General features: G+C 49.8%; 1 protein-coding gene across 1 annotated transcript in view; it reads left to right on the top strand.

The window, feature by feature from the left end:
- ANO2 (anoctamin 2, calcium activated chloride channel) overlaps positions 1–12,035 on the top strand; it is a 254,687-nt gene that overhangs the window by 199,096 nt on the left and 43,556 nt on the right. The window contains exons 19-21 of the mRNA XM_012732230.1: positions 8,247–8,358; positions 10,434–10,491; positions 10,649–10,749. Coding sequence (XP_012587684.1) covers positions 8,247–8,358; positions 10,434–10,491; positions 10,649–10,749 — 271 coding nt within the window. The remainder of the gene's footprint in view (positions 1–8,246; positions 8,359–10,433; positions 10,492–10,648; positions 10,750–12,035) is intronic.

Below are 12,035 nucleotides of genomic sequence, written 5' to 3'. Positions count from 1 at the left end.
AACAGGCAGATCTACAAAGCACACTGCTGAGGGGAGCAGCAGGCAGGTCAGGAGAGGTCTGCCATGCCATGTGGTCACCTCCGGGGCAGGCGGGGATTGAACTCATGCGGAAGTGGCCCAAGCTTCTTTGTGCTGTGCTTTAACCCGCTGCGCCACCAGGGAGGGCCCGGGATCTGATTTTTATTGACTGCCTGGTAGGCATCGCATAGACATTATTCCACTTCATTTTCATAATAGAGCTCTCATTTTCATAGTGCTGGAACTGGTCATTCCTTTCATTTTACTTACAAAAAAGTTGAGGTTCAAGGACATGCTTAACAGTGTTGTGCATGAGCATGTGTGCAAGGATATTCACACGCACGTACATACCTGTGTCAAGTATTAAATACTCGATATTCAGTCCTCAGGCAACACCGGGCATAGGTAGTTTAGCACTCCTGTTTCAAAGATGTGCGCACTGAGGTAGCCAACAGCCCCGGATACATAGCTGGTCAGTGGTGAGTCTGGCTTTCCTGTCTCAGCTAACACTATTACCCTTTACTGCCCTGCAGTATCTGTCTTTGTGGCCCAGGAAGTTTGCTGGGGAAGCGAAAGCAAACAGCAGAAGATCCAGAAGTTTCAAAATGCATTGCACCCACCATGTGATGACACAGGGGGTCTGTGGGACCCAGCGGGGGACACTCAGTGGGTCCACAATCCCCCCTTCTAGGTGTGTGTGCACCAGGAAGACCCTATGTTCACAGGCTTGGGGGGTCTCATATGCCTTATAATATTTAAAAAAGAAAGAAAATTCCTAAAGAACATGGATATGGTCATATGAATCTTGAGCTTAAAATTTTGCACCAGTTCTGTGCCATCCTCAGCACAGGACAATGCACTGCTACTAGAGAGAGAGGAGAGGGAAGAAAAGATAGAGGAGGGAAACCCTGCTAGCCCAGGCTGCCAGACATGAGGACTTCTTTCTAGAACATTTGGGTCCAAATGTGGACAGCGTGTGTCTACAGAGTACCAGGTAAAGCGCCGGCCTTGTGATTGGCTGTGAGTCCCGGGATGAGGCCGGCGCAGCCTGAGCCGGTTCAGAGCATGCGTCCAGAAGAGACTGCTGTGGAGATGCACGTGGCCATGCGTGGGTGTGGTGCGTGTGTGCAGAGGCTTGGTGGGGGTGGACACTCGAAGGTGTGTGGCTGTGTGTGCCGGCGGGTGGGCTGGGTGTGGGCCTGTGCCTTCCCGCGGGAGAAGAGCATCGTGCTGGTGATTTGGAATCTGCTGGGCTGTGTTCCTTCTCGGCCCAGCCCCTCACTCCATGGGTGGCCTCTGGCAATTCGGAGGAAGAGCCTCCTGCCTCCTGCTGGTCCCATCCGCGAGGCTGGGGGCAGGGTGTCGCCGGGGTGGCTTCCACCATTGTCTGAGGACCCCCCTCGGCTGAAAGTGTGCTGAACGTCTGGGAAGGGGAGAGGATGATGGGAGACCACTAGGAATAATAAAAAAGACATGATCATGGTTAGAACCCAAGTGTGTGGAACAATGCATTCCAGCTATTCCAGCTTTTACTAGTAAGAGTGCTACTTAGAATAGTGTAAGTAAAAATTCTTTCCCAAACTTGAGCTATAGCCACCAACATGTCGTTTTCATTTTTTCCAGTTAATCACCGAAGCACTCGTCTCTCCTATTAGCAGGAGTCTAACATAGTCCCCTCTTTCTGAATTTTCTTTTTAAAATGATTTGTTTATTTATGTTTGTTTATTTATGGGGAATAGGCCAGAGGTGCGGGACTGAGAGATTTCACCAGAGACAGAGTGGAGAGTAGAATAAACGGATCTACTGAAATGCACTGCTGAAGGGAGCAGCGGGTGAGACAGGAGAGGTCTGCCAGGCCATGTGGGTCACCTCCCTGGAGGTGATCAAACTCATGCTGGAGTGGCTGCGGGGGGCTTCTTATTGCTGTGCTTTAACCTGTTGCTCCACCAGGGAGGGCGCTCTCCCTGAATTTTCTAAGAACCCAGAAACTGCCCATCCAAAGGCTAAGGGGAAGAGGTTGTCCTGGCCATTCTCTGCTGGCACATTTTCTATCCCGGTCCCATGAGCACCCTCCTCTGCCGCGTGCTCCCTGGGACCAGTGTGCTGTATCTCCGGACTCCCTGCTGCTGGTGGGTTCGGTGAACAGGAAGCAGAGGGCCAGAGGAGGAAGTTGGGGGTATCCTGTCCCTGCTGTGCCCTCAAATCTGGCAAACTTCATCCTTCCATAACTAGAGCTTCCACAGGACAGGTCCCCTCGTGGTCCTTCATGGGACGTGGGGCACTGTGTTCTCCCCTCGTCTCTTCTCGGTTGTAGGAAGAGCCTTCATCACAGCTGCTTCCTGTGATCCATGTCAGGAGAATTCTCAGGCTTTCCGCTGACACCACACTTAACCAGGGAGCCGCCTCAGTGTGGACAGCCCTTGCTGCTCAGGTCTCATTGCTCCCAGCATTGCTGCGGCACTGACCCTCCTGTCTGGCAGAGGGCCTAGGCCCCAGCTGAGATGGCCTGTCTGCATCACGGGCACACCCCTGGGCTCTGCAGGGGGGTGATCCTCTCCTTCCGGGTGAGCTCATTTGAGGGGGCTGCCGCTTCATGTTTGCACATGTCCGCTCAGGAGACGTTCACCCCGCTCCTCTCGTCTCCAGGATGCTGCTGCCCTCCACGCAGATCAAGCCAAGGGCTCCCTCCTGCCCCTGGAAATGCACCCTAAGAACATACACTTTGTTTTCTTAACTTTTTAGAACATGGTTTTTCTGAGGATACTGGAATGCTTCCTGCTCTGTGGGAGCAGCCCTCAACTCAATGACCCCAGGGATGCCGGCATCCCCCTCGACCTTCTAAGATGTCACTGTCAGTGACTTTTAGGCAATTTGGGCATTCCCTCACTAAGGAAGATGAGGCCAGTTACACGTTAAACTGTCTACTGGGGTGCCTCATTACATCCCATAATAACCGCAAGGGCCTGAGACCTTACGCCAAGCTTGGTGCTGTCCATACTGACGCCACTTGGTCTTCAGAACAAATGCTTAAGAGGGGCCATTATAGGAAAGGTAAGTCACCTGTCTGGATAGAAAGCTTTTCCGACTCACTCAGGTCTTCCGCGACTGTCCGGCATTACCTTGGCAATTGTATCCTGAGCCCAGAGCCCAGAAGCCTGAGCGCTTGGGAATCACCCGGACTGACCTCCACGCTGAGGCCACGGCCGACACCAGTTCTGATTCCTCACAGCTGGCCAGGTGCACTTGTGAAAGATGGTTCTTCACCCCGCCCCTGTGGGGCATGGCCCAGGGTGACCAAAGGACAGAGGTCCGAGGGCTTCATGGCTCCATCTTTGAATCCTTAAGTTCTTCCTCTGAAGCAGTTACTGCTCTGTTCCTCCCATGTTAGGAAATGGTGGGATCTGCCCCGCAAATGCTCACCACAACCTGAGTACCATCCTGGGTCCCTTTTTGCTCCATCCCTAGATTCCCAGCTGTTAATTATTGCCACTCCACCCTCAACTATAACCCGGATCTGGTCTCTGTTCACCAGTTCCAGCCTGATACTGACCATCTCTTGCCTGCACAGCTGTGTGCTCTGAATTTATCCCTCTGCTTCTACATCTGTCCCCCGTTCTTCCCCCACCCACCTGCACAAGTTATTTCCTGTGAGCCTTTTAACTTTTAATAACACAATAGGCTTCCCTACTCAAAACCCTAAGGTGCCTTTCCATTGGAAAGAGCGTCTGCAGTTCTTCCTGTGGCCTGCAGACCCTGCCAAGCAGCGCTGCCTTCTCTCTAATTTACTATCTGATATTTTATCCTTGCTCAGATGCTCACTTGCTCTATCTATATGTCTGTCTGTCCGTCCGTCCGTCCATCCAGCCAGCCAGCCATCCATTCATCTACCCATCCACTCTCTACCTCTCTCTCCATCTGTCTGTCTGCCTTTCTCTATGGATCTGTCTTGGTACCCAATGCAAAACATAATCACTGAACAGATCAACATATCCCTTGAGGTTGCCTTCTCCTGGGTGGGCTGTGTGCCTGCCCCGGGGTCTTGGTCTCCGGGTATTCTCATCCTATTTAGTCTCCTTTTTCCTTAAAATGAGATGCTCCAGGGTTTTGTTCCACACCTTGAACTGGGCTGTTGGCCACACAGGAGGTTTCAGGCAGCCTTCGGCTGCAAGTCCTCATGTTGACTCTCCGCGAAAGGCCTCTTGTGCTACGAAGCGCTAGGGCGACAAGAACACCCATCCTTATCTCGGGTTCCGGGCACTGGCTGTCTTATTACCCAGCAGGCTGGTGTCTCCTAGGGTGATCCCCTCCTCCCTGCCACACACAGTGGCACAAACAAAGCAACCAATCATGCAGGAGTCTGAGACAGCCCCCTCCCTACCCAGAACATGTACAAGTGGAGGGAGGCCCAGACGGCTGTTTGCCAAGGTTTCATCGTCCTGGGGGACAAGGCAGAGACCCGGGCACCTGTGTTCTCCGACTCGGCTTCAGGCTAATGCCCGTCCTGCCACCAGGGCAGAGCCAGGCTGCTTGGCTTGCACTGGGTACCTAGACAGCCCCTCCACCTGTCTCGTGGCCATCCTTCTCTGCTGACTGGGTGCTTCGAGACACTGACTCAGAGGGGCTGCTTTCCTCAGATTCTGATCCTGGAGCTGGCATCCTCTGCTGGCCACACTGCGTCCGTGTGATTGGACTGGAGCCCTGGGGACTGTGCTTTCTGAGCTGGCCCCTGGGACTCACTTGGGCTTTCAGACTAATTATTTTCCAAGGCAGTTTACAGCTGGGTCATTTGTACTCATAATTTTTCATGACACAATGCACCAGAGATTTAACCCTTAAAAGAAAGGGGGGCTGGGAATGCCTTTGCAAAGGAATTCTATCTGACTGTCCTTCCCAGGCTGGGCTAGAGGCTGCTTTCTGGAAATCTGCTCCAGCAGGTCAGGAGCGGGTGACGTTCTCCAGTGACCTCTGATCAGCCCACAAGAAGAGGAACTTGAAGAACAGATGAGTGATGGAGGGGTGCCCTCTGGCTATGACACGCCACGCTGTCTCCCCTCCTTCATATCCTTTCACTTTTGATAGCAAAGGCACTTGGGTTTTCGGAGAGGCAGAGCTGACCATTTTCTCATGGGGCTCAGGCTCAGATCATCCCCCCCCCCCTGCCTTGCAAGAGGGAGGGCCTGTCCAGTGGCCTGAGGGTGCCCCCATTATACACGCCTCCATCTTGCACATAGGCCACCCCTCCCCTAGTGGGCCAGGGACACCTTGCTCTGTTTCTTCTTTGTCCCACAATCCGCCTCAGGCAGGCAAGGCTCCTTGGACTGGCTATTGATACCCAAAAGCCCAGGAGCTCTAGCCCCTGCGACACCTGACCCTGCCCAGCCCCTGCCTCCCTGTGAGGTGTTCTCTGAGTCCCCTCCTCCAGAAGGCTCAGCAGAGCTCACCAACTGGTGGAAGCCCTTCTCTGAGGTGGGGGCGCCCAGCTGATTTAGCGGCCTTTCAGGTGGATTTGGATTGTTTATTGGAAATGCCCATTATTTATGGTGGCTCATGGCCCTAAAAGCATAGGCACAGCCTGTTTTTAGGAAAAAAAACCCTAATAAATAACCAGCAGGCCTGTAATTTATCAGTGTGGAGGGAGGGAGCCATTGCTTACTTCCAGGGGGAGCAGAGAGCTCTAAAAAGACCAGATCCTCCTTCCAGAGAACTTGAAGGAAATTCCTGTTGGGATTGTGAGATCTGAGTACAAAGGGTTCAAAGGAGATTATAAAAGAAAATCAAATACAGGTGTCCTTCCATCCTTCATCCTGGATCTGCCCCCCACCCTGCTTCTCTGGCTGTATCTACAAGGAACATGTTCCAAATTGTCAGGTCCTTTGGCCTGATTACTTAATTTTAAGGTGATAACAGTTTTAATTTTCTTATCTCCCCAAAATATAAGTGAGAGACAAAATGTAGTGAGGTCATTGTTGAAATGGCTGCCTGGGACATATTGGTCTCCGGTTTCTATTAAGAAATTTGCGCTGGCCCTCCCTGCTGGTGCGGTGGGTAAAGGCTCAGCACTGTGAAGCTGCCTGTAGTCACTGTGGCATGAGTTCTATCCCCGGTCCAGGAGCTGGCCCACATGGCGTGGCAGACCTCTCCTGTCCTGCCTGCTGCTCCCCACAGCAGTGTATTTCGGTCAGTCGGCCTGTTCTGCTCCCCACTCTGTCTCTGGTGAGGCCTCTCACCCCTGCACCTCTGGCCCGTACCCAGTTCTGCATGCATAAATAAGTACATCTTTAAAAGAAAAGACATTTTCCCTCCCGCCCTTCTTTCTCCTCTAAGTTCTCTCCTTCCCAACCTCCTTCTTCCCCTCCTACCTCCTCTCACCCCCTCCCAGCTGCCCTCCTCCTCCTCTCCTCACTCCCCTGTCTCTCCGCTTTGTACGCAGGATGGCGCGCCATGGGCAGCTTGTTCACGCTCTGTGCCCATCTTGAAGAAGGACTCGGTCCTTCAGCATGTCCCTTCCCAAGAGCAAATCCAGATTCTCCAGCCCTGGGAAGGGGAGCAGATTCTAAGGCGTCTGCATTGAAGGCTATGGAGGGTGAAGGAAGGTCATGCTGCCAGCCTCACAGCAGAACTGAATGAAGTTTCCGTGGGCATCTGCGCGTGGGCACGCACGCACACACACACACACATACACACACACACTTCTTTGGTGGCAGCTGCCCGGCTCCCTCTCGGTCATGCTGACTTTAGTTCTTCCTGGAACCCCACTGCTCCCAGTTCTGGTCTTATGCAGAGAAATGTAACTCTGGCCGCTCCTCTTGTACCTTCCTTCCCTGTACTCTGCTCAGCAAACAGAGGCCCCGCCTTAGAATTTTCCCTTTTGGAATGTGACAGGAGATTTTTAGTAAATGGCAAGTATTGTTTCACTCTTTCACATTCTGGCTGTGTGCTTTCGGCCTTTGAAACCTCTCCGGTCTCCCTCACAGATAGGTGTGTGCTCCTGTTCTTTTTGTCTTTGTCGAGCTATTTATCATGCTCCTTGGGGCTTGATGGGTTTCTTGGGGGTCCATCAGAGATAACAAAGATACTCCTAGTGGGCAATTACAAGGATTGAGAGGGTGCTCCCAGGAACCAGGGACAGTGACCTGGTTGTAGCATCACTTCTGATAAATACTTTGCATGATCAGATCAGTTGGCTACCTGCAAGGAGGTTTTCCTGTACGCATCGACTATGTGCAGATTTAGTGCTCCGATTTCTGAGCACTATTAACCTGGCATAGAGAGTAAGAACTGTCATCATCCCCATCTGATAATTTCTTATAAATATGATCATAACCCAAACCACAGCATCCTCCCCAGGACCTCTGCCCTTGACTCCAATGAAACTGTGGTAGCAAAGAGACCGTGTATATTAATAAGTACACATGTAGCTGCTTTCTGTCTAGATTTAATATAAATAGAAAATCATTTTCAAAGGATATTTCAGTGACGGCCCTCACTTGGCATTGTGTGGGCTGTCATTTGGAGAGTCCCGTGGGGCTTGAGTCTCCTGAAGGCACCCAGGTTTCTGCTTAGTGATTCTCAGGGAAACTTGGTGGAGATCTCTGTGTGGACCTAGTAGAGCACACTGGCACTTGGACCCTGCATTTGAGACGTCAGACTCGGACTGTGTTGGCTTCACTTTGCTGATGATTCTTCATCACTTGAGCAGTGGACACAGGTGGCCTCAGCCAACCCAGAGAACTACACATGACATGAGTGCTTCCTACTGAATGGAGGCCGGAGAGAGGAACGATGCCTGCTTCTCAAGACAAGTCTCTGCTGCCTCTCGGCTCTAGTGGTGAATGAGCCTTTTTGTCAGGGACTTTTGTTGAAGTAAAATCTTATGGAAGTGGCCTATACAGATAAAAGCTGAATTTCTTGATGAAGCAAAGGTGGTGGAAGGAAGTTCTGCCTGCTCAGACCTCTCTTTCAGGAGGCAGGTGTGAAACCACGGCTGAGTGGGTAACAGGCAGGAAGGCGAAGGGGACAGGTGAGGTACCCTTCTCCTTCGATGGCCTCCTATTTCCTGTTGAGCCATTTGCCACTTCCCAGACAAAGTCAGTTCTAAAGTGCCAGAGAACAAGCTGTCTTGATTTCCAATCGGAAGGCATAAGCCGAGGGACACAATCTCATGCTGAAGAGTCAGCATTCAGGTGAAATGAGAAGTCTGTCTCAATAGTTTTGCTCTTCTCTTCCAGAGGTTCCAAAAACAGAACAGACTTTTGAAGAACGCCTGATACTCAAAGCTTTCTTGCTAAAGTTTGTCAATGCCTACTCCCCCATCTTCTACGTGGCCTTTTTCAAGGGGAGGTGAGTATGTTAGTGTCATACATGGAAGGGAACTTTGTCACTTAGACTTTACTAGCCTCCACTAGTGTCAGCCTGTTCACAGCCTCATTTCCCAACTCTTTGCTTATGAAGTAATGGCATTTGTATTAAATCTTATAAACACACACACACACACACACACAGGGGTCGGCTTATGAGGGAATAGGGAAAGGAAAAAGAGAGGAACTTGCACAGTCACAGGTGGGCAGGAGAGCTGACTGTATTAAATCACTTTGAATTAGTGTCTTCAGATTCTAATAAATAGGAAACTCTACAAAGATTTGTCTGAATCCTAAAGGCTTAGCCTTAAAGAATCTGTACCTCCCAAGTTTGAGGATGATACAGGATGATGCAGGAGGGAATTTCATGTCTAGCAGGTAGCTTTTAAATCATTTGTGCAATTCTCATATTGTCTGGGGTTGATGCAGACTTCACAGATTGGGGGTATGAGGCTATCCTCATGATAGCCACTAGCCACAAACTCTGGGGTTCCCAGGTCACTCATTATCCTGACCGGTTGGCTACATGACTAACCCCTTGGGTTTAATAATTCACAAAAATAACTCACAGAACTCAGGAATAATGCAGTTACAGGCATAGCTATAATTAAAAGTACAGTTTTATTATAGCAAAGGGATGCAAAGCCAACCCAGCAGTTGGGAGAGGCACACAGGATGAGGAGCAGGAGAGTCCTAAACAGAAGTTTTCATGTCCAGCTTCCCAGTACATCGGTATGTATCATCTACCAGGAAGTTCATCCTGGCTTCACTGTCCAGAGTTTTTACTGGAGAGTCATTCCATCAATGTGATTGAATAATTTGTTGAGTGTTGAAATCAGTCTCCCCTTGAGACTGCTGCTATTATGTGGCTCTGTGCCCCAACCCTCTAACACACGCTTAACCTTCTCGGCACTGGCAATGAGCCTCCTCTTCACAACTGCCTGCCCACCCTTGATTTTTTTATTTTAATGTAATAGTTTATAACTTTATTTTTTCATCATTTTGTGCCTTTTCCATCTCAGTTGTAACCCCTTGTAGGCTTCCCATCACCAAATCACCCGTGTGCCATCACCGTAGTCCAGTGACCTCCTCCTCTTCCCCCCCAATATTTTTGATCCCATTCCCCACTCCACCCCATAAAATGTCTGTGGTATATAGTTGTTCATTATTATTCCCCACCCCCTGTCCTTTATGCTCCTGCTTTGAGTGAAACCATCCGGTATTTTTCCTTCTCTTTCTGGCTTATTTCACTAAGCATGATCCCTTCCAGCTCCATCCATGTTGCTGCAAAAGGCATGTGTTTATCTTTTTTGATTGCTGAGTAATATTCCATTGTGTATATGTACTGCATCTTTTTTACCCAGCCATCTGCTTTTGGGCATTTGGGCTAATTTCATGTCTTTTCTATTGTGAATAAAGCAGCAATAAACATGGGCTACCTCCTGATTTTTACCTTTTCCTTCCTACTCATGCCCAGTATTTTCCACCAATAAATAGACCCTTAAGTCTTAGAAGAGGAATGAAGCAGAGTTGTTCCATTCCTTTGAATATTTTTTGTGAGACATTTAGATTTTTCTTTTCTGATCCCAGGGTCTAGGATCTACACTTGCACCTTTCGTGCAGCTCACCCTCCTGTGCGGGGGCGCCAGAGCCCTCGCTGAGGTGTCACAGTCAGAACTCAGTGCTTGACACTAGTTATGGGGGGAAGGGCCACAGTCAGTACCACCTATACTTCACAGTGTGTTTAGTCTTAGAAGTTACTGTGTGTGCATGTGCATGCACGGCACGCACGTGCACTCTCACCGTGCCGTGCCTCGCTTCACACCAGACCTGGCCTTAGCTCCTTCCTCCTGGAGTTGATGACGTGAACAAGTGAACCCTAGGTGTTAGAGGGGGTTGCTAACTGGTCACACAGCCTGAACTCATCCCTGGGTGATGATCCACCTGCGCCGGCCAGTCCTTTTCCAGAAGGACTTTGAGCGATGACTGTTCCATGTGGAAGGCATACCCTCAAGCATCCTCATCTTTCTCTGACTCTTCCCATTTTCTTGATTTCAGGTTTGTGGGCAGGCCTGGCAGCTATGTTTATGTGTTCGATGGGTACCGTATGGAAGAGGTAAGTAGAGCACTGACTGGTGTATCCTGCTGGGTGGGTGGTCTGTAGGGCACCCCCAGACCCACCCTTATCCCCATCGCATCATGGCTCAATTCATGCCCTTGCTTCTCTGGGCTCCCCGTGGTCTAACTGCGCCTCCTGTATTTCCTCCCCGCAGTGTGCTCCTGGGGGCTGCCTGATGGAGCTCTGTATCCAGCTCAGCATCATCATGTTGGGGAAGCAGCTGATCCAGAACAACATCTTTGAGATCGGAGTCCCGTATGTAATGAACTCGCCCCTCTCCTTGCTGCCAGGGCCTCGCCCAGCAGAGCCAGACTTTCAGCAGGGTTTTCATGCCTCTGCTAACTCAGCTTGGTTATTTCCTCTTCCCTCCATTAACTTGGCCCCTGAGACAGGGCTTCCCCCATGTCTTATTTGCCAGTCTTAGTCGAGATGTTTGGAGACTCTGAAAGAGTCTGCTTGCTGAAGCAGACACAGCCAGGGAGTGGCAAAATTAGGAACCAGGTACTTCTGATTTTAAAGAGCTTAATATATGTTTTTTAAAGATTTATTTTTATTTGTCCATACAGAACCGGGGTACAAGCCAAAGGTGCAGGGGCAGTGAGAGGATTCACTGGAGACAGAGTGGGGAGAAGAACAGGCCGACTGATGAAGTACACTGCTGAGGAGAGCAGCGGGCGGGTCAGGAGAGGTCTGCTGAGCCATGTAGTCACCTCCAGGCTGGGGATCTAACTCATGCGGAAGTGGCTTTAGCTTCTTAGTGCTGTGCTTTAACACACTGCACCACCAGGAAGGGCCCAGAGCTTAATATTTTTAAGCTCTCTGTTTTCTCAGTGAATAAGTAAAAGAGACTTTGAGTATAATGCATAGATTAATGTGAATGCTTAAAACATAATGTGATCACTTAGAATAATCTCTAAAGTTGTGGAATACATGACCACAGGAGGGGGAAGAGTGAATTGTTGGTGAAAAGCAGGATGGACTTTCATGTGGAGCCTCACTTTTCTCACATGGTTTTATACAAGTTTTACAGAAGGGCTTCTTTCAATTAAGTTTTGTCATGAAAATAAACACTGACTCACAGGAACAAGACCTAAAAGAAAAGAGTGAAAATCTACTTGCAGGTCAAAAAACAAAATCATGTAGCCCCTCAGTCTTTCCTGTCTATAGATTGTTGGTATTAAAGAAGAATCTGTTTCAGGGAATATGTTTAGCCATCCTGACATCAGAAGACCAGGATTGCAGAAATGATCAGGGTCAACTGACTCATAGGCCAAGGCCAATTCTGTTTAGGAGAACAGAGAAATTTGTACCAGTCTGAGTTCTTTGCAAACCCCGTGGAAGGATGGACCGTTGGGGGGTGTTGGACGTTGGGGGGTGATGGACGTTGCGTCTCTTGGAGATGTATCATACATACTACTTCCTGAGAAGCCCTACCATAAAGGGACACGTTCAATCCCTGTCTTTCCAAATATATTCATTCATATTGCTGGCCAGGATTCTTTGTTCTGACCTGTAATCCACTTCAACTGTAATAGTTTAAG

The sequence above is a fragment of the Condylura cristata genome, unplaced genomic scaffold, assembly GCF_000260355.1.
Source record: "Condylura cristata isolate star-nosed mole 26May11 unplaced genomic scaffold, ConCri1.0 scaffold00034, whole genome shotgun sequence".
NCBI classification, from domain to species: Eukaryota; Metazoa; Chordata; class Mammalia; order Eulipotyphla; family Talpidae; genus Condylura; species Condylura cristata.
The sequence above is the reverse complement of the archived record's forward strand: the minus strand, read 5'-3'. Positions and strand labels throughout refer to the sequence as shown.